Source organism: Rutilus rutilus (assembly GCF_951802725.1).
Source record: "Rutilus rutilus genome assembly, chromosome: 5".
Taxonomy (NCBI): domain Eukaryota; kingdom Metazoa; phylum Chordata; class Actinopteri; order Cypriniformes; family Leuciscidae; genus Rutilus; species Rutilus rutilus.
In genome coordinates, this window is record NC_140213.1 from 42,479,248 (window position 1) to 42,499,434 (window position 20,187).

Genomic DNA, 20,187 nt, shown 5'->3' on the forward strand with positions numbered 1-20,187 from the left:
CTAAACAATGAAAGTCAGTGGGGTCCAAAACAACATTGGTAAATGAAACCAATTTTTTTTTTTTTTTTTTTTTTAAGTAAATGAGTAAATGATGACAGAATTTTCATTTTTGGGTGAACTATACCCTTTAAACCAGAGGTTCTCAACCAGGGGGCCAAACGGGCTTCAAGATAACTTAAAATTTTATTTATTTTTTCTAACCAGGATTCCAAAAATCTCTATACATGTATGAGAAAGTCTAATTTTAAAAGTGTGATTTGTAGAAATCATCTAAATTAATATAATCGTTTTATACCTTTTATCAGGTAGAAATTGTGAGTGAAATATTATTATTGTTTATAAAATCCTTAATCCTTATCAGTAAATAATAGTAAACTACTGGGAAAAGACATTCAGATTTTGTTGTGGACAATGAGTGCTGGAGTCAGAAAGGCTGAGAACCTCGGCTTTAAATGATTTTTGAATTCCATTGATCAGTTAGCAACTGATTGTGGTTGGGGTATAAAGAACATAGAGATAATCATATTTCTGCATCTTCAGAATGTAATTTGTGCCTTGGGATGTACTCTTAGTATTGCTAACATGCCTTCTTTGGAGTCCTCTACACATTGAAACCTCACTGTGGGCTCTTTATATGCCTCAATCTCACTTGCATACTTTATTTAACGTGTGTACCTCTGAAGAAGCGGTGTAGAATACTGAGGTGGTGGCATCACTTATTGTACTAGGACAGCCGTGTACTGTTTTGTTAGCTCTCTACACGATGCTTCTCCTTTATGTGATTTGCATAGTATGCCTGCTATGTGCTGAGGTCATGATGATATACTGTGCAAAGGTTTTGCATATATCATCAAAGCTTTGTTTTGATGCACCACTACATCTTACATTGTGTTGAAATGTCAGCTAATCATCTCGCGTCAGGCACTATGTTTAGCAGAGACTCTATTCTAGACTAAAGTTTGAATCTTCTCGTTCACAGGACGACCAACTCTACGCGGCAGACCGAGGGATGAGATGGGAGCATGACAGGTTAGTGAACCCTGAGGGCATCGTATTGCTTCCACACAGATGCCACCAGACATTTTTGGACGGAGGACCGGGCGGGACGACTGGATTGGCGTCTCTCGCAATGCCCACCTTATTTTTTTTCAAAGTGTACCCGAGGCCTTGCGTCCCGCTCGTCGTGGCTCTGGGTGCTTCACAGACTTGGCAGTGACTGAGAAATGTGAACAGATCACCAAGACAAAATGAGAGGAGACAAAGTGCAAAATAAAACCCAGTGATGGTACGTTTCCAGTCATTTTCAGTCTGTCCCTCCCTTGGTGCTGTTCAGTTCAGAGGCCACTATTTTTTTTTTTTTTTAACAGTCATCCCAAACAAACTTAAACAATCGAGTCTTTGATTTCCGAGCCCAGTCGTACTCGAGGCCGCGGGCAAGTCGGCGAGATTTCCACGTGGCTCTCTTTTAAGTTCAATGGTCTCTTTTCGGATTCCGAGAAGCTCTTGCTGTTCTCGGGTGAGGAGCATTCGTGGGTTGGAGTGCTGCAGATGTAGTTATCATTGAGCGTCTGGTAGCCCTTGTGGTCAGACACAGAGGGCGGGATATTGTTGCCATTTAATGGAAGGCTTTCCGTGTGCTTCCCTGGAATTCGCGGTTTCTTCTGTTGCATGTTGGGGCACTCGCCTTCCTTCAGCATGGACTTCATCCTATCTCGGTTCCTGTATGCCACGAACAGCGACAGGACCACCAGGGAGAACACCAGTAAGGCACACACAACAATCAGTTCATTCCAGTAGGTTTTGGTTTTCTGCGGCGACCACGTTTCCCCGGGCAGGATAATCGCCTCCCCTTCGGGCACGTGCTGCGTTCGGGAACGTCCGGTCAGGGTGGTGCTTTCGTGGTCTGCTTTAACGCAGTAATTGGCCAGAAGCTGTTGGTAGCCACCCTCTTCAGACCAACATTCATAGATCTCCTCCCTGTCCACTTGGGCTACAACCACCAGGCCGCCGTCAGGACTAGGGTAGACGAATCGCTCGGCGGTTTGACTGTACTCCCATCGCCTCTCAGCCAAGTTGGATCGCAGCTTGCAGGGTAGAACCGTAAATGTGTTGACTGGTATTTGTACCACATGACATGATGGAACACCTGTGGGTTAGGTGGTCTTATTAGTTACTAATAAATCAAACATTTATCTGACATATTAGCAAACCACCACGCAACCACTTCAATCACTTACAGTCTATCAGAGCTTCTTGCCGGAGGCACTATGTAAATGTGTTTGGTCATGCCAAATGCCACAGTGCTTTTGTAATTGTAACAGCTTGCCTTAGCCTCATGCACTCTATAGCACTTTGTTGGAAATAAATCCTACAAATAGTGATTCACACTGTTAAGATATTGTAAAGGGCCTTTCACAGTGAGCGTGATTAAGCGATGTATGTCGCGATGACGCTCTAGAATCGAAACAATAGATTCTAGAAACAATGGGAACTATTTTTTACACCGGGAGTGATCAATCGAAGTGTGAGGGCGAGATTTTTTTTGCGACTAGTGTGTCGTGTCGCCCCGCGATGAAACAAGCCGTCCAATTAGATTCCAGCTTACCCGAGCCGCTGCTGTTGCACAAAAGTGTGAGAGTGACGGCGCTATTTTGAAAACCTGTACACCAAAGAAAAGTATGAATGGATATTGAGATTTATTCTTACATGTTCTTTCTACAGATGATCATTTCTATTCATTTTCCACTGAATTATGCGATATGGAGAGATTGAAAAGCGTACAGAGTGTGTCAGTGAGCTCATTCGCTCCTGAGCTTCCAATCATATTATGCGATCATAACTCCTGCCCTTCCGAATGGCGACGTTGTGTTCATTTCCTCGTTCTGAGCTCAGCACATAAACAACTAAGAGAAGCATTTCTACAAATGAAACATGAAGCCAAATAAATTTATGATTATGACGATATACGTTCTGTATGTGTTTTTCATGCGGCTTGGGGTCTTTTTTAAAACAATAAAGAATGAGAAATGCTAAGCATGTATTGCGTTCAGTTCATTATAAAACACTACAAATAATGCACGTCTGCCCATTATTTAATCAAAATCCACTTTAGATCGCAGTCGGAGGTTATTACGCGCACTCGATGATGGTTTCTGTGTAGTCCCAAACTTTATTTATCTTAATTTACTGTCGTGCAGCGGACGATGTTAAAGCCAAATGGGAAAACCTACGAGATGCATACATGAGGAGAAATGTATTCTTGGTCAGCGCCACCTATCGTGCCAGCGTGGATTAGCTGAAGGCAATCAATCGTTTTGCGTTCAGTGTGAAAGCGCCGTTCGTCAGCCATTCGCTTAGCTTTATCGTGTCATGCTCAGTGTGAAAGGGCTTTTAAGAATGGCTTTTACTCACGTGGTGGAATCGGTCGGCTTGGCATTGAACGAGGGCTCTGCATTGTCATTTTGCACATGGCAGTGTTGGCATCATCTACATCTTGTTGCCATTGACTAGAAAGAAAAGAGCAGAGACTAAAATTCAGTTCATACATACAGTAAACAAAACAAAAAATACTTCAAAAGTTTGGGGTCAGTAAGATTTTTTTTTAATTACTACTTTTTTATCTGACAAGAACACATTAAATTGATCAAAAGTAACAGTAAAGAGATTTCTGATGTTATATAAGATTTATATTTCAAATAAATGGTGTTCTTTTGACATTTTTATTCATGGTTTGAATAAAACCAGCATATTATGTTTGATTTCTGAAGGATTATGTGACACTGAAGACTATAGACCTACCATAAAGTAAATCTATTCTATGATAGATAAAAAAAATTTAAGTAAAATTAATTTTTGTATTTTTTTATGGTTGTTCAACTGTCTTGATGATCATAATTTAGAAAAAAGGCTTAATTAAAAGAATGAAATTCTTGAAAAGAAAACTTTAAGTAGTTTGGCATAAATAAAAATAAATGAACATTATTAATATATGAAAATCTTTTGTCTGCCAAATCAAAGTCATATGGTGCAACCAACATGCACAGCAATAAAACCAGGACATTATGTCAGAGGACCCCTGCAAACCCTCATGGGATGTGTGTCAAGGTCAGAAAGTCTCTAAAAATATCAGATAATTTGTCAGGCAAGTTTAGTTCAGTTTGTAAAATGTTATATAGTTCATTCCACTCAAAAACCTATTTGACAATAATGCTACACTCACAAGTAATCAAGGTGTAAGGAAACCGTGTTCATTTATGTACGTGTGTTTTGTGAAAATAATAGTTAATGTTTTAAACTGTATTTTAATACTTGTTAGTATACTAATTGGAGTGCAATAGATGCTAGTACTAGTAATGGAAATATGCTAACCTCTTAGCTGGAGCATGTTTGATATTTGAACACTGCTTCCCTGTCCAGGCACAGTAAGGATCTCTAGACAGCACACACTCTCCACAGCTCTGGTAGTTGGAGCAGTTGGCAAGAGGGATTTCAACCAGCCCAGAATAGCTGGACACAAACAACAGTCCCTGTTGGAAATGCAAACACATCAGAAATGAGACACTTTCTCATACAGTAAACACATACAGTAAATGCTAATAGATGATAATTGCAGAGACAGAGGCAATAAGCCTTTTTAAAATATACAGATGAAGTATAGACTGAGTAGTGTGCAGACAGAGCAGACACTGTTTGTTTCCCATCTGTTCACACATTTCCCCTGAGAAGAAAACAGGGACGCAATTATCTCCCTCCCAGGCCTCACTATCTCTACAGTTGAAGGGTCCTTTTTCCGGCCGCGCTGTCATTTCACTAATGCATTATGTTCTTCAGCATGCATAACAAGTACAATGATAGTAGATGAGTTTAAGGGACCTTTTCATCATCCAGTTCGATGTGTTGCACAGAAAGAGGCTCGGGGAAAATCACCAGCTCTTCAATGATATACATCTTCTGATTAACGTTGATGGCTTTGTGAATCCTGCCATCATCTGAAACGAAACGCAAGTAATGTGAGACGAAGCTTTCATGATTTTTATAAAGTATACCTAAGAATACATTTTATATTGTTAGTGGTATTTCAAGATTAACACTTACTGGACTGAAGCAACTTAGGCTTACTTAAAATGTGAGTATTAAATATGATACATCATGCTTTTGATGAACAATTATTTTTACATCTTTAAATCATCATTGAATTTCATTACATTTTGCTCCCACAATTAAATCTACAGAGCTTTGATCATACAAACCAAGCATTTAAAAATCAGACATTATCGTGATTATCATAAAAGCCGGATGTATAAAATATCATACTTTGTGTTTTACAGAAAATCAGTAAATTATGACATTTTGGGGTGAACTACCCCTTTAAGCACTGAATCTGTAGTTACGGACCAGTATGAATGTGTAAAGCAACACATAAAGTCATGCTGCTTTATATAAAGGTTTGATTTCCCAAGCCTGGACTTAAAATCCCTTATAGTAAAATCTTAATGGGGATTAGGGCAACAATCAAAAAGCCTTTAATGCAGGAATATAAGTATAAAATCAGATTTGCTATGGTGTATTCCTGAGCTTTCCATGCATATGCGGTGTTCTAAGACCTCACCTGTGCCGATGAAGAGCACATCGTAGGTCTTGTGAAGAGCCTGTACTCGGTGCACAGCGAGCTGCGTGTAGCGCACGTTTCGTTTGAGGAGCAGAGGCTGGCTGCGAATCACGCTGTCCATGAGGAAGTGGTCCTTCACAAAGTTCAGCACTTTATCAGGCATGTGCAGAGAGGAGGAGATCCCTTGGGCACGGGCCGCGTTGGTGATGCACTGCAGGAAGATGGGGAAAAAGATGCTTCAGAAACACTGCACAATATCCATATCGTGATGTTTGGTGAGTGGCAGCTTGATTACGCCAAAATCAATGTAACTTTCAACACAAACACCAATGTCAAGTCAAGATTGGAAGTGTGATCGAAAAGGTCAGTAACACTTTAGTGTAGGGTCCAATTCTCACTATTAACTAGTTGCTTATTATTAGCATGCATATTACTAGGATATTGGCTGTTTATTAGTACTTATAAAGCACATATTAATGCCTTATTCTGTATGACCATATTCTACATCCTTTAATCCTACCCAAAAACCTTACTAACTATTAATAAGCAGTAATTAGGAGTGTACTGAGGCAAAAGTCATAGTTAATTAAATTGGACCTTAATCTAAAGTGTGACCCAAAGATCTTGTACTCAGACGACCTGAACTCGCGGTCAAATAATGAAAAATAAAAATGAAATTTGTTTGCTAGAATTGGCATGTGAAAATCTTATTACAACCGTTGACCAGTATAGACAGTTCTTATTTTTGTATGTAGGATTGCATTTATCCATGCATCATTATTTTTTTAGCCCTCATCATTTTTCATCAAACATCCTCTCCCTGTCGCAACAACATCTCTTCTCTGATGATGTGTGCACCGTTGCGAGAACAGGACAGTAATCTCTCCCTTCCAGCAACCTGTCACTCAGCAAAAAACTAACAATGATCCAATCAATTCCTGATGGACAAATCAAGTCCCGTTCTCGTTCGAGAAGCCATTTCACTCGAATATACATCACAATCACAATTTTCATTTCATGCCGACTTTAAAATAGGCTACAAGATAGTTTAGAAGAGATGGGTCAGTTCGGTCAATTAGTCCTTCCACCAACGAACTAGTTTGTTGAGATCTTTTTTCTGTGTTTCTTCTCTTAAAGGGATAGTTCACCCAAAGATGTATATTTCTGTCATTATTTACTCACCTTCATGTCATTCCAAACCTGTATAACTTTCTTTCTTCAGTGGAACATAAAGGAATATATTCTGAAGAATGTTGATAACCAAACAGCTTTGGTTACCATTGACTTCCATTGTATAAGCTGAGACATTTCTCAAAATATTCCACAGAAGACAGACTTGGAATGACATCAGGCTGAGTAATTGATGACGTTTTTTATGATGCAGTGTTTTTTTTAACACTCCTCAAGTCCTCCACGTTCGGTTCTGTTGCGTTCCATCGAGTTGTTTTTGAACATAACACGAAACGTACCGCTCCAGGTCTGGGTTCTGGTACTTGGTGGTTGTAGGTGTACCACTGCTGCGTCTCCCGATTCACTTCCCGGTAACGTCCATTAAACGCCTCTTCAACCTGGTCCATGGTAAACGCACATACAGCTGAACTTCCTGAAGCACCTTTGTACCTGTACACACAAACACAACATTCATTACAATCAGTCTACATTTGCATATTCATCAACTTACTCGCACCTTAAAGACACAGAAACAGGAGCTGAAAAATCAGAGTGCACACAAAATGCAAAAGCGTCTTATTTAACCTCAGACATAACAGGTGCGTAGGCGGACACAAGAGGGAGGCTATTCTGAGTCTCGCTGACATCTCCTGCATGTCCCGTCTCTTTTGCCCCATGTTAATGCACTCAATCAATACCCACAACTCCCACACTAAGTACAGCAAAAGGATTCTGGTTGAGTGCCAGGCAGGGTTCAATAACAGAAATGAACGCTGGATTTCTTCTTTTTCTCAAAGGTTTAAGAGGAACACAAACATAGCCACAATGGTATTCACTGTATTATCTGTATTCTAAATGCAATTTCAGGAGATATAGCGTAATGCGTTACCACTGTGAGGTGAAGACTCCATAAAACACGGTGCTCTTCCAGGCCTCTTTGCTGGGGGTCAGTACAAACATGTCCTGGATGATGTTGAAGGGGAACCCATCATCAGGCAATGAACACAGGAGCTGGGCTTTCAGAAAGGTTGTCCATTTCTTTTGAAGAACCCTCTCTCCACCTTTATCACCCTGTGGAAATACAGATATAAATCAGTGTTATATTAGTTTTATATTATAGTATTTGCTCAACTGGTAGCATATGGTTTGATTCCCTGGAAATACTCAAATACTGGCAAAATGTAAACTCTGAAGTTGCTTTGGATAAAAGCGTCTGCCATAAACAAGTAAATTGAGGAGGATATGTGCAAAGACTTGTTATGAGCATTTCTGACCACGAGAGGGAACTAGAAGCTGCTGTCGATTCCAACAAGCTGGTGCATCAGCCAATGGAAATGCTGATTATGATGGCAACTTTCTCTCTTACGTAAAGATTTAGAACTGGACAAGGACTGCAGCTTCTATCACATGTTGTGCATTAAGACTGAGTACAACAGTGTGTTTTTATGATTGAGGCCCTGAGGGTGTACAGGCCTCAACTTTGGTACTTTAAGTCCCTTTAAACAAAACAGGCAGAATAATTCAAGGGCTTTAACGTCTATCAGAAGAGAAAACACAGCCAGTTATGAGAATTTCCCCATTAATATTATAGATCTGTTTTGCTGTTCAACATAATAAAAAAGAAAAGACGAAAGGGAAAATGTGACTGTTGTTGTGATATAAGGAAATGATGTAACTAATTCTTGGATTAAAGACAATTGCTAAATCTGATACTGATTTGACTTCTCTCTTTGTTGTTAAGTATGATGCACTATTCGCTATGCTGGAGTTCATTATACAAAAAAGTACCCTAAAAAGTAAGACAAATATTGGTTTAAAAACTAAGAGGCAAAGTGATCTAAAGATAAAAAATACAGTTAGGAAGAAAAAGGCATATTGGAAACTTGAGGGAAGGGACGTTGGAGAATAAACCCTATGACACAGGTGAAGAAGAACAAAGCCACACCATGAATCAACTCAATATTTTTGTTGTTCAGGGCAGCTTTATATTAGTGTCTGTCAACCCTCGCTCAAGCAGATCTTCATACTGAACACCTGAACAAACAAATGGCCAGCGAGATACAATCAAAGACGAGAAGTTTGGGCAAAGAGCAGGGCAGAGAAACAGACAAATAAGAAGCACAAATGGCCTGAACGACAGCCAGAGGTACGTAAAGCAGAGGTCCCAAAAGCACAATTTTTATTCATCCATGTCAGCTGCTCTCCAAAGAAAATGAGCTTTCCTTTAATTATAATATTATTGTAATCCAGCACGCAGGACAACGCCTTCCCATACCAGCAGGACCGGCAACAACACATTCCAATAAAATCTTTTAAAGGGAAACTCCCACCCATCGAGAAGGAGAGTTTAACACTGTAAATGTACAGCTGAAGGCTAAGTTACACTATAATCCATGAACGTGCTTGGACCATCAAAATCATACAGCAAATGTTCTGCACATTATCATATAAAATTGCTGAGCTAATTAATCCATAATTGCTGTATTGGTTTTGGTCAAAGCTCATTTTAAGCATTTTTTTAAAGTTAAAATCATTTATATTACGTTATAGCAAATTAATGTATATAATACATAGAATTTTTTAATTATTATTATTTAAGGGTATTATTTTTAATGAGGTGCAGTGATGGGGAAAGTTATTTTTTAAAAGAAATGCATTAGATTATTGCATTACTCCTTAAAAAAGTAACTACTTTGTTACTTTTTTATGGAAAGTAATGTTACATTACTTTTGCATTACTTTTTCTTACCAGGGCTGAGATTGCTTGTTAGTTTTTTAATAACAAAACAAAAAAAAGTCAGCAACAAAGACATTGGTTAATAAAGTGAGATTAAATACATAAAGTATATTTGTGTACTTTAACATATTTAATTATTGCAAGTTTGCAATTCATAGTTTTTATTAATTTTGAGGAATACTGAATCTGTTTTTGTGCAAGTGAGATGAGTAAATGCATATAAATATATCATTTATATAAAATGTACATGTATATATAAATATATACATATATTTAGGGTATTTCTACAATGGCAGAACAGTGGTAGCTGAAAAGTGCACCTTTAAAAACTTAAAGGCGACGCTTCCACATCTTGTATGCAATTCATTTCAATTGAAACCAAAGGATCTGCTCATTGTCATTCTGAGTGTAAATGATATGGTACGCTTTTAAATCCAAACCCCAGGTGCAATTCAGAAAGAATCTTAAAACAATAAGGAACTGTTGCAGCACGTAAATGGATAGTTTGACATGCTTCACAGTTTCCACTGGAATTTGACATGGTCATCTGTGCAAAAGTTCACCAATATCCATATTATAGTGACACGTGATTGGAGGTAAATTAGGAGTCAAAAAGAAAAGAAACCAAAATATAGAAAGAGCAGTGGAACTGAAATCATTCTCAGACTTCAAAAGCAAGACGAGAAGGCAAATGAATCTTGCAGATGTTGCACTCCGCTCATGCACCGCTCAGAACAGACAGGGTCAGTGCTTTAACCCAACTGGCAACGTAGAGACTCTCTTAAGATTCAGATCACTCCTTGTGCGCAAATACACCGATTTGAGATGAAGAGCATAAGCAAAGGGAATAAAAATAAATAAATAAATCACAGATGTGATAGGAAAGGGTTTGTGCATCGGCCCGTGAGCCTGGCTTTGTTGCATGTCACATCACAGAATGCACGACAATTAAGTCTACTAATGGGCTTTGCGGGAGTCATTATGTTTGTTTACTATATGAGAGGAGATAAGGTAGAAAACCAAGAAAATGCAGCTTATAAACATAATCATTGCATTCCCTTCCTCATGGCCGGGCTCCAGTGGATCTGGTTGGAGGAATATGGGGCAAGCTAAAAAGGGAACCTGGGATAATGTTTAAGGTAGTGGATGCCAATAAGCAGGACACATTCCCCTGGCATTGCAACCGTTTAACTGTCAGGAGGCATTTCATGCAGCCTGTGTGATAATCCATATTACAAGGCAGGAAGACTGGAGTGCGTGAACCTTCTATCGGCTGCCACTTGGTAAATTAGCTGGTGTGAAAACGGAAACAATTAGGTAATTATTCTTAGTGAAGCTGGTTAGAAAAGCCAATTTGAATGTCATCACTGAATGTTTCTATTCATCACAGTCATCGCTGCGTTTAAAAATACCAAGGGGTCAAAGTTACCAAAGTACCGTTAGCCTCCCGCTAGTAGATGCCATAACTACACTATCTGAACCCAAAAAGCATTTTTCTCCATTGATTGACATTCAAAATTGTTTGTATATTGTTAAAATTTTTAAATTTAAGTTAAAGTTCAAATTTAGAAACACATTTTAGACATGTCTTTGCCTATCTTTACAGTGCTAAACAAAGTTTAAAACAAATCCAGCACACAGTTGTATTTAGTACTTGTTTTTTGTTTTTTTGATGGAGTGAATGATTCAGTGACTCACTCTTACAGACAAGTACTTGTTTCATTCATGAATGAATCAGTGGTTTGAATGAATTGTTTGAGTAAACGATTCAATGACTCACTCTTACAGACAGGTCACGAGTCACTGTTTCATTCCCATATGAATCAGTAGTTTGAACAATTTGGTTGAATCAGTGATTGAATGATTTTTCTATAAATAGAGTCACTAATTAATCAGTGGTAAACTGGTTAAGTCAATGATTCAATGAATCACTCAAAAAGAGAGTCACTTGTGTCGCTCCTGAATGATTCAGTGTTGTGAACAAATCGTTTGAGTGAATGATTCAATGACTTGCACATAAAGACATTCTGCTATCACTGCTTAGTCTGTCTGAAACAAACAAACAAACAAACACAGACAAGCAGAGCGATACAAACAGTGAAAACTCCCGTTGCTGTTGCACTTCTACATTAATGATATATTACCTCTTTTCCCTTTTTATTCTCTAGTGAAGAGTTTGGTACTGTGCACATATGATGTCATCGGCAATAAGTCACACGGCATTTATGGTTTTGGTGATGGGCTCAAAAATAACTGGAAGCACCCATAGGATAGCTTTCTACAGGTATTATAGACCTCTTTGGAAAGAACTGTGAAGTGTTGTGTGTGTGTGTGCAATGCGCATTTTCAGCTGCCCCTCAAGTCAACAGATGAATGCTAATATTTGCTGAGCAGAGATAAGAATTGGAGGCGGACCAAGTAAAGGGAAAGCTCTGCATTGAGGAATGTGTCTTTGAAACACAAACCTCCTAATCTCTCTGAAAGGCAGCGGACCTCTCTCACCTCAGTGTGACATATGAAACGATCACACGGCCATGTGAGCACACACACACACAATGTCCCACATATGTGCACTAATATTAACATGCACAAACATAATGCCATGTATTCCTTTACACTTAATTGGAGGGTGAATAAATGGTGTGTGTGTACATGTATGTAGTTGGATTATTGCGTATCGGGAATGGCCCTCATCCAACTCCCTTCAACAATGTTTACACCGAAGTGCCCCTCACCTTACACACGCGAGCGATGCGTGACACAATGGTGTTGTCAAAGAAATCGAACTCCTTTCCCGCTTCACTGAAGAAGAAGTAAATCTTATCATCATCGCCGACTGTGTTCCCTTTGGGCAAACTCTCCTGAATGTAGGCTGAGCCCACAAAAGCGGGATCTGTGGGAGAAATAAAAACAAGTGTCAATCCACCGCATGGACAGTACACCGAGACAGCAGCGTTTTTAAGTAATGTGTCACAAATATAGCCACTGGTCCACCTGAAACCCCTTTTATATGACGATCTTTAGTTGTAGTTACCAATAGAAGATCTTTTGTTACACTATTAAAGTGCTCAGGATCGATTTTGCATATGCGTCTCTCATCAACTTTGTCACTTATGGCAAAATATTAAGCTATTATTCAGCACTCTTTAGTAAAGTGAGAAGGGTTTGACTGTGTAAACTGAAACTAAATTGATTTGTTTTGTTCTCTGTAGTCTTGTTTTATATGAATAACTCTCTGCTGTGCCAAAATGGCCTCTTAGTGGTAACTTCAGGGGGACTGATCCCTAAAGAGAACAGAATTGGGAATTGTGCCACTTATAGAACCATTTACTTGCATGCTGTTTGCGCTAAGTCCGAGTCACTCAGAGAAAGTTCACCCAAAAATGAAAATTCTATTTTAAATATTAGATGAAAAACTCTAACTGAAATAAATAAGTCCAAGTACAAAAATTACTAAACCAAAAACAACAATTAGTTATAAAACTAATTACTTTTACAAAATGACAACTGAAAATATAAAAATAACAGGTCGATCTATATATATATATATATATATATATATATATATATATATATATATATATATATATATATATATATATATATATATATATATATATATATAAATAAATACTATAAAAGTATATAAATAATACTAAATTACATGGATTGTCAATGAAGGGATAGATATCTATCTATAGAAATATCTTCACAAGTCTTGCAGGTTTAGAGGAACGACATAAAGGTGAGTATGACAGCAGTTTTACTGTGAATATAAATGACGACAGTGAGGAAGAAATTCCTTTAAGACATTAGCGCCTGGTTAAACTGAATTGCGAGAAGTTAGTGATTAAATAGCATACTGTGCGCAACTGTTAGTGAATCTTCTCTAGTGGATGTGGCTCTTACCTTGAAGCCAGTTCAGTGAGTTTTCAGTCTTTAATGCTGTGCCCTGGCCAAGGCTTTTGTAAATGATAGGTTCGTTCCCTTGGAAGTTACTGACTGTGCCGGCATACAGTTCTCCATCTGTAAATCCATCATTCAAAGCAACAGACATTAATGAAGCAAATCAGGAAAGGGTGTCGCGAACTCTACTTTTTGTAGCACGTATAATATCGGCATGATCTATAAGAATGCACTTAGACCAGTGTTGTTATTGTTAACTAAATCTAAAAACGCTTTTGGATCATTAAAATAAAGCTGAAATCAAATTAATTATTAATACTAGATCAATAAATAAATATTAAAGTAAAAAAACGTAGAAAAGTTGCCTTGGAAACTAAGAGTGTGTTCACACTTGGCAGATTTGGTTCGATTAAAACGAACTCTGGTGCGATTGCTCTGTTAGTGCGGTTCATTTAAATAAGTGTGAGCGCTGTGAAAATGAAGTCCTAAGTAAACCAGGATTCAATGTATAATTTTTTTTTTTTGGTCCAGACCAAAAGAACTGAACTACAAGTGTGAACACACCCTAAATGAAATAAGTTTGTATACAGTGATGCCAAAATACTGAACGTTACACCACTTTTTGTAGCACGTACCAGCCATGATGGCCGTGGACTTGTATTCAGGGTTGAAAGGACACCGGCTTCGACCGTCTTCGGTGACGATTTCTCCCATTTCACTGCGCACCAGGGAAAAATCAGACGTGTTCTGGAGGGGAAAAAGACACAGGGACATTCTTGTAAAGACAGCAAGACCTGTCTCTTGTCTTGACTGTGCTGACCGCTTACTGCCTGTGCAGATCTAAACAAGGACCTTATTTTTGCTGAACAGAACGTCATGTTATTGCGATAAGTCTGAGGAGGAGATAGTAAGAACAGGGTGAACGCACTCAAAGCGAAGGGATGATGTGTGTACTTTCGACTGTGTGTGGGCCAAGGATCCTGATAAAAAGGATATTTGGAGGGAGTTGCGGCAGGACGCACTTCGTTTGTGTCTTTATAGGGGCATAAAGGTAAAATGTAGATCTGCAAACCATTTCAAGGGACAGCTGTCACAGAATCAGCTTGTGTATGCAAAGTACACTATCCTTAAGCTTCAATCTTAGTGGTCCGCGTCGACCCCTCAAGTGCACAGACCAATCCAGGCATCGTCTCCAGAGTGAGGGGTCTAAGTAAAGTGCAGGGCAATAATCATTTCTCATCCGAACGGCATTTACCCTCGGGGAAAGCGGAAGAGTGTATTTCTGAGGACATTTTGATTGACTGAGTAAATTACATGGATAATTAATTCCTCCCCTGCAGTCTGTTAAAAGCATGGATGGAGGTGGTGAAATCCTGCGGCAGAACAGAACAAAATTAAACAGTACTTACGATGTATGCGCAGATAGGGCTGAAAGCATACGTTCCACACACGTACAGGTGAGTGCTGTTCACACGCAGTAAAATCTTGATGTAATTGAAGCAGTCAGTCTGGAATGAGAAAAAGGAAATGCATAAGAGAAGGAGAGACAGACAATGATTTAAGACATGAATGTTACAGTTACTAAAGTGCTGGGCATCGATGCACCTTGTGATCACTTTGTGTTGCATCCGAAATCGAATACTTCCCTACTATATAGCATGTGAAAAACAGTAGTATGTCTGAATACATAGTATTTGATAAAACAGTAGGCGAAAAGTCCCCGAACTATCCCATGAGGCCACGGGAGAGGATTTGTGAATGGAGGTGAGGCGACGTAACTGATGCTGGTAGGTCACATGATAATGACAACACAGCGGATATAGTCCGGATTACATTCATACTACACACATTCTATATAATCTATCAATTCTATACTATATAGAATTTTTTTTTTTAACGGTCGCAGAGTAAGTTTAAACGGACGGAGACTTGCGACTTTATTTCTTTTAAATTCTATTTTGCTAAATATCTTTTGTCAATACAATAGAAGTAAAAAAAATTCCCAACATTCATCAAAATATCTCCTGTTGTGTCTAGGTTTGCAATAGGAAAAGGGTGAGTAATTGATGATGAATTTTCATTTTTGGGTGAACTATCCCTTTAAGAAAAACATTTTTTTTACATATGGTAGTAGTCCAAATTAATTTTCAAAGATACAAAAAATTCATGAACAAAGAGTTATATGAGGGCAAATTTAAGCACCAGGCTGTGTGCACAAGTGTTGCTTGGCTGTGGTTCAGAATTTGTTTTCACATCACTAGGTTTGATCTAAATCCTCTGTAATAGTCGGGGAGAGGTTTCTGGCAGCTGCGTGTCATCGGTCTCAAGAAACAGCAGTTATTACTGTGTCTTCATCAGGGTCCCAACATCCATCCAAACCTGGCTCTCAAGACAAATCAATCTGGCAGCAAATTAAGCATGCGGATTATTAATCTAATAACAGCCCTTATGCCGTGTCAAGCTTTTAGGGAAATTACAGTGTGGACGTGTCAAGGCAATAACGGATCCTATGAACTGAAAGTGGCGCGAATTTTGCCCAACATCTACTTTAGAGACCTACTTCTTGAGTTACAGTATATGAATCGACAAATATACAGACATCTCTCCACTTGGTTTGATGAATATCTCTTACCTGTAAGTCTTTCCCTTTGAAACTGCACTCGTCTCTCTTTCTCTGTGGCGTGCTCCATGTTAACTGAAAAAGTGAAAATCGCAAGCTGACTGAGTTGAGCAGTCTCGCCAGCTATAGTGCATTTACAGAAACATCATGCATTAACAAGCACATTTGCATTGAGTGGGCCTACAGTGAGTCACCTTGGCTGTAACATAGCCTTTCTGTTATGTTCAAAATGAATCAAGCAACACAAAATATTTGCAGTGAACTGTGAAGGACTATTTATGACTTAAAAAGTTAATTTGTTGCAAAGTTTGATGTCAAAATACAATGAGGAGGAAGTGGGACAACTGGTAAAGTAGGACGCTTACACTGAATGAAAAAGGACACAAAATCCCAATAAAAGTAGGTGTGATGCTTTTGACTTCAGCACTAGTCTTCGGAAATCACACGATAGCTTTGTGTGATAAATGGATTGAAATTTGATCCATTATTCACTGATAATCAATGTCATGCAATGTCACAAAATTGAACGACATAGTATGACAGTGATGTAGCCATTTGGATAATATTTTTAAAAAATACCAATGACAAATGATCAGAAAGTGACCCACTTTACCTGCGTTCACACTTATGTGTGTGCCAAAAAAGAAAGTTTTGTCATCATTTACTCACCCTCAAGTTGTTCCAAACCTTGACCTTGAGTTTCTTTCTTCTGCTGAACACAAAATATGATATTTTAAAGAATGTCGGTAACCAGACAGTTGATAGTAGTCATTGACTTCCATAGTAGAGGGGAATAAAGTCAAAGGCTACCGTCACCTGTCTGGTTACCGACATTCTTTAAAATATCTTCTTTTGTGTTCAACAGAAGAAAGTCATATGGGTTTGGAACAATATAAGTGTGAGTAAATGATGACAGAATGTTCAACTATCGCGTTGAACATCAATGATTTTCTACTCTCATTTGAACCTTAAATTAATAATTCCCATATTACAGACTGATGCACATGCTTATAAATTCTCCAAAATGCAACACACAGACATACTCACATTACGCTGCAGCTGTGTTCTGCTGATATCGGTGATATTGAGTGCGAAGAGAGTCTCTCGAGCGCCAACGTACAGCATGTTATCCTCTTTACTGAGGAGCAGAGAGGTGTAATTGAAGACTCCATCGGGTGAAAATCTCTTGGCCGACCTCTCGTTTGCATCTATGAGGAGGAGATATGGAAAAAAGAGAGGGGGAGAGAGGGTGGAATGTCAGCAAAACCCAGCCAATAAGATTTACTACTGGAAATAAGATAAATGTGCAAAAGTCAGATATGTGATTGTGCTTTTCAACTGGTTTCAACTGATATTGTCTTGTAAAAAGCAACCCAATAATCTAAATGTTTTATTTACAACTGCGAAAAATCTATTGTAATTTTAACTGTAAAAGACTGTAAAAATGCAGTTATCGGTTAAAAAAAAGGGTAAGTTCCCATACGGAGTAAACTGTAATAGATCTAACCTTGCATTTTGTGTAATTTTACGGTAAAATACATTTAAGTAAAAAGAACAAATGATCTAATAATTCACAATGAAAAGCCATATTCTTAGTTTTTTTTATATCAGTTAGGTATATTAGTGTTTTATATTACATTTTATGTTGTTGAATGAATGTTTATTGCACTATTTTAGTGTATTTTAGTGTATTTGTGTGCATGACATTGTTTAACTTCTATATATTACCTCAGCTTGTGGAAAACCTAAGGGTGATGAACTTTGATGCATTATGGTTTATTGTGTCAGTATATGTTAAAGTTACAAAACAGATTTTAGTAGCAATTGGATTTACTGGTTTAAAATATTTTTTGGTTTTTGTTTAAAACTGTAAAATTTACAGTTGTTCTGTAAATACATTTTTACTGTATTTTTACTGAATTATTCTGGCAACCACAGCTGCCAGGTTTTTTTCTGTAAAAACGATGGATTATTTTTGACGGCACTAATATTATCGTACAAAAATGCCTTAAAATAAAACATTTAAATATATAATATAATATTAAGATTTTTTTTTTTTTTATTAATTTATCTTCCTTGCAAATGAACCAATATTTTATGTAGTCTAGGTCGTATTTTCTTATACTTTGCATATTTTTTTAATCATGATTTATTTTTTTATTTAGGGTATTTGTTTTGTTATTATATATTCACTATTATTTATTGATTTAATTTTCTCCCTCCTGAACAAACCTTAGATTCACCTTTAGTTCATGACCTACCAGTTATGAAACACTGCTTTAGGGTATTAGACAATAACGTCAAATGTTTACTGGCTGGCAGTGAGAAAACTAAAACCTGTTGCAACAGCAGTGTCTGAATCACTGTTGAATGAGCATTTGTGTGTGGTCACATATAGCTCAGAGACAGATGTTCATCTCTTAATCAAAGATATTGCACTGCATCATTATCATGGCAGCTCCTGCAGGCTGTTTCTCTGTTCCTGTGACAACGGCATCAATATAAAGTCGTATATTTCCTACCAGTAGGGGGTGTTTGATAAGAGGGATAGTGGCACTGTGATTGGCTCACATCCTCTTCAGAATGCCAAATCATACTTTTGCATGGCTTTTTATGACTTCAGACAAGCCACTTGAGAATTTGGTGGTGATTCAGAGAGTGTGTGAAATGAAATGCGTGGAAATAGTCTTTCATCTCGTAGGCTGTCATAACCAAGCACTCTCATGCTAAAATGACATCATTCCAAACTACCAGCTTCTCAGGTCTTAAGATGCATGTCGAATCAATGTCAACAGGCTGTAAATACAACCTTCATCACTGCATGGCAAACACAGTGTTCTCCTCATCTGTCATTGGCTTAAAGCTTGAATCACACTTGTCTTTCAGTCCAAGATACACAGAAAGGAGAGCCAAAAAGGTGCAGCTGGTATTGTGTATCTATTCTGTGGAAAATGAGTATTGGGAGAGTTTCAGTATCAATATGTATTGAAAAATCTATATTTTTAACAACACCACATTGCACGTAGTGCATTATTTCAGATCCCTTTTTAAAAGACTTCAAGTGAAAAATGTATATATCATATATAAAATTGAACCCGCCACAGTGGCTAGTAGGAGTGACTGTGTTACACACCACTGCTAAAATCCAGCGAGTGTAAATATATATATATTCCATGCTAAATATGTAATATTTGAGGTTCAAAATAAAATAAAATAAAAAGTAAAATCAGGAAATCTGTTTTAAACACTATTTTCACAAGGCAAAAAATATCCACAACTAGTTGCTCATTACTAGCTTATTGGCTGTTTATCAGTACTTATTATGCACATATAAATGTCTTATTCTCCATCCCTTAAAGGGATAGTTCACCCAAAAATGAAAATTCTGTCATCATTTACTCACCCTCAAGTTGTTCCAAACCTGTATGAGTTTCTTTGTTCTGCTGAACACAAAGGAAGATCTCAACAGATCAAAACAGAAACAGAAATCAAACAGATCTCGGTCCCCATTGACTTCCATAGTAGGAAAAAAATATATACTATGGTAGTCAATGGGGACCGAGATCTGTTTGGATACAAACATTCTTCCAAATATCTTCCTTTGTGTTCAGCAGAACAAAGAAACTCATACAGGTTTGGAACAACTTGAGGGTGAGTAAATGATGACAGAATTTTCATTTTTGGGTGAACTATCCCTTTAATCCTACCCCATACCTAACCTTAACAACTACAACAACTACCTAACAACAACAATTGCTAACTATTAATAAGCATTAAATTAGGAGTTTATTGAGGCAAAAGTCTTAGTTAATAGTGAATATGTGCTCTCCAAACTTAAGTGTGACCGAAAAAACAAAGCAAGCGCCAGCATAGTGCTCACCAATATCACATAAAATACAAGGTCAATAAGTATAAATGCTCAAGCCTTCATAGCATACAACCTGTGCTGTTGATTTACTTAATTTAAAGAATCCTAGAAAAAGCCGTCCACTCCTGGTAGGTCTTGGAGAGCATGTAATAATTACACTGAATATGTTCCCGTGGGTGACTTTGGGCTGAGGTAAGACTCTAAAAGCGTCCGTGTCTCTGGGAGCCGCTGCAGAAGGTCTGCGCTCACTTCCTGAGTCCCGGGGGAGACAATGCGGT

At 38.0% G+C, this 20,187-nt stretch overlaps 1 protein-coding gene across 3 annotated transcripts in view; it reads right to left on the reverse strand.

The window, feature by feature from the left end:
- Positions 1-4: 4 nt before the first annotated feature.
- sema4ba (sema domain, immunoglobulin domain (Ig), transmembrane domain (TM) and short cytoplasmic domain, (semaphorin) 4Ba) overlaps positions 5-20,187 on the reverse strand; it is a 67,018-nt gene continuing 46,835 nt past the window's right edge. For all 3 annotated transcript variants that reach the window (XM_084409740.1, XM_084409739.1, XM_084409741.1), the window contains exons 3-15: positions 17,089-17,249; positions 16,054-16,116; positions 14,831-14,929; positions 14,057-14,168; positions 13,425-13,541; positions 12,251-12,408; positions 7,668-7,849; positions 7,078-7,228; positions 5,609-5,819; positions 4,873-4,988; positions 4,369-4,526; positions 3,412-3,506; positions 5-2,146 (exon numbers count right to left, since the gene is read on the reverse strand). In XM_084409740.1, coding sequence (XP_084265866.1) covers positions 1,383-2,146; positions 3,412-3,506; positions 4,369-4,526; positions 4,873-4,988; positions 5,609-5,819; positions 7,078-7,228; positions 7,668-7,849; positions 12,251-12,408; positions 13,425-13,541; positions 14,057-14,168; positions 14,831-14,929; positions 16,054-16,116; positions 17,089-17,249 — 2,387 coding nt within the window. In that variant the 3' untranslated portion in view covers positions 5-1,382. The remainder of the gene's footprint in view (positions 2,147-3,411; positions 3,507-4,368; positions 4,527-4,872; positions 4,989-5,608; positions 5,820-7,077; positions 7,229-7,667; positions 7,850-12,250; positions 12,409-13,424; positions 13,542-14,056; positions 14,169-14,830; positions 14,930-16,053; positions 16,117-17,088; positions 17,250-20,187) is intronic.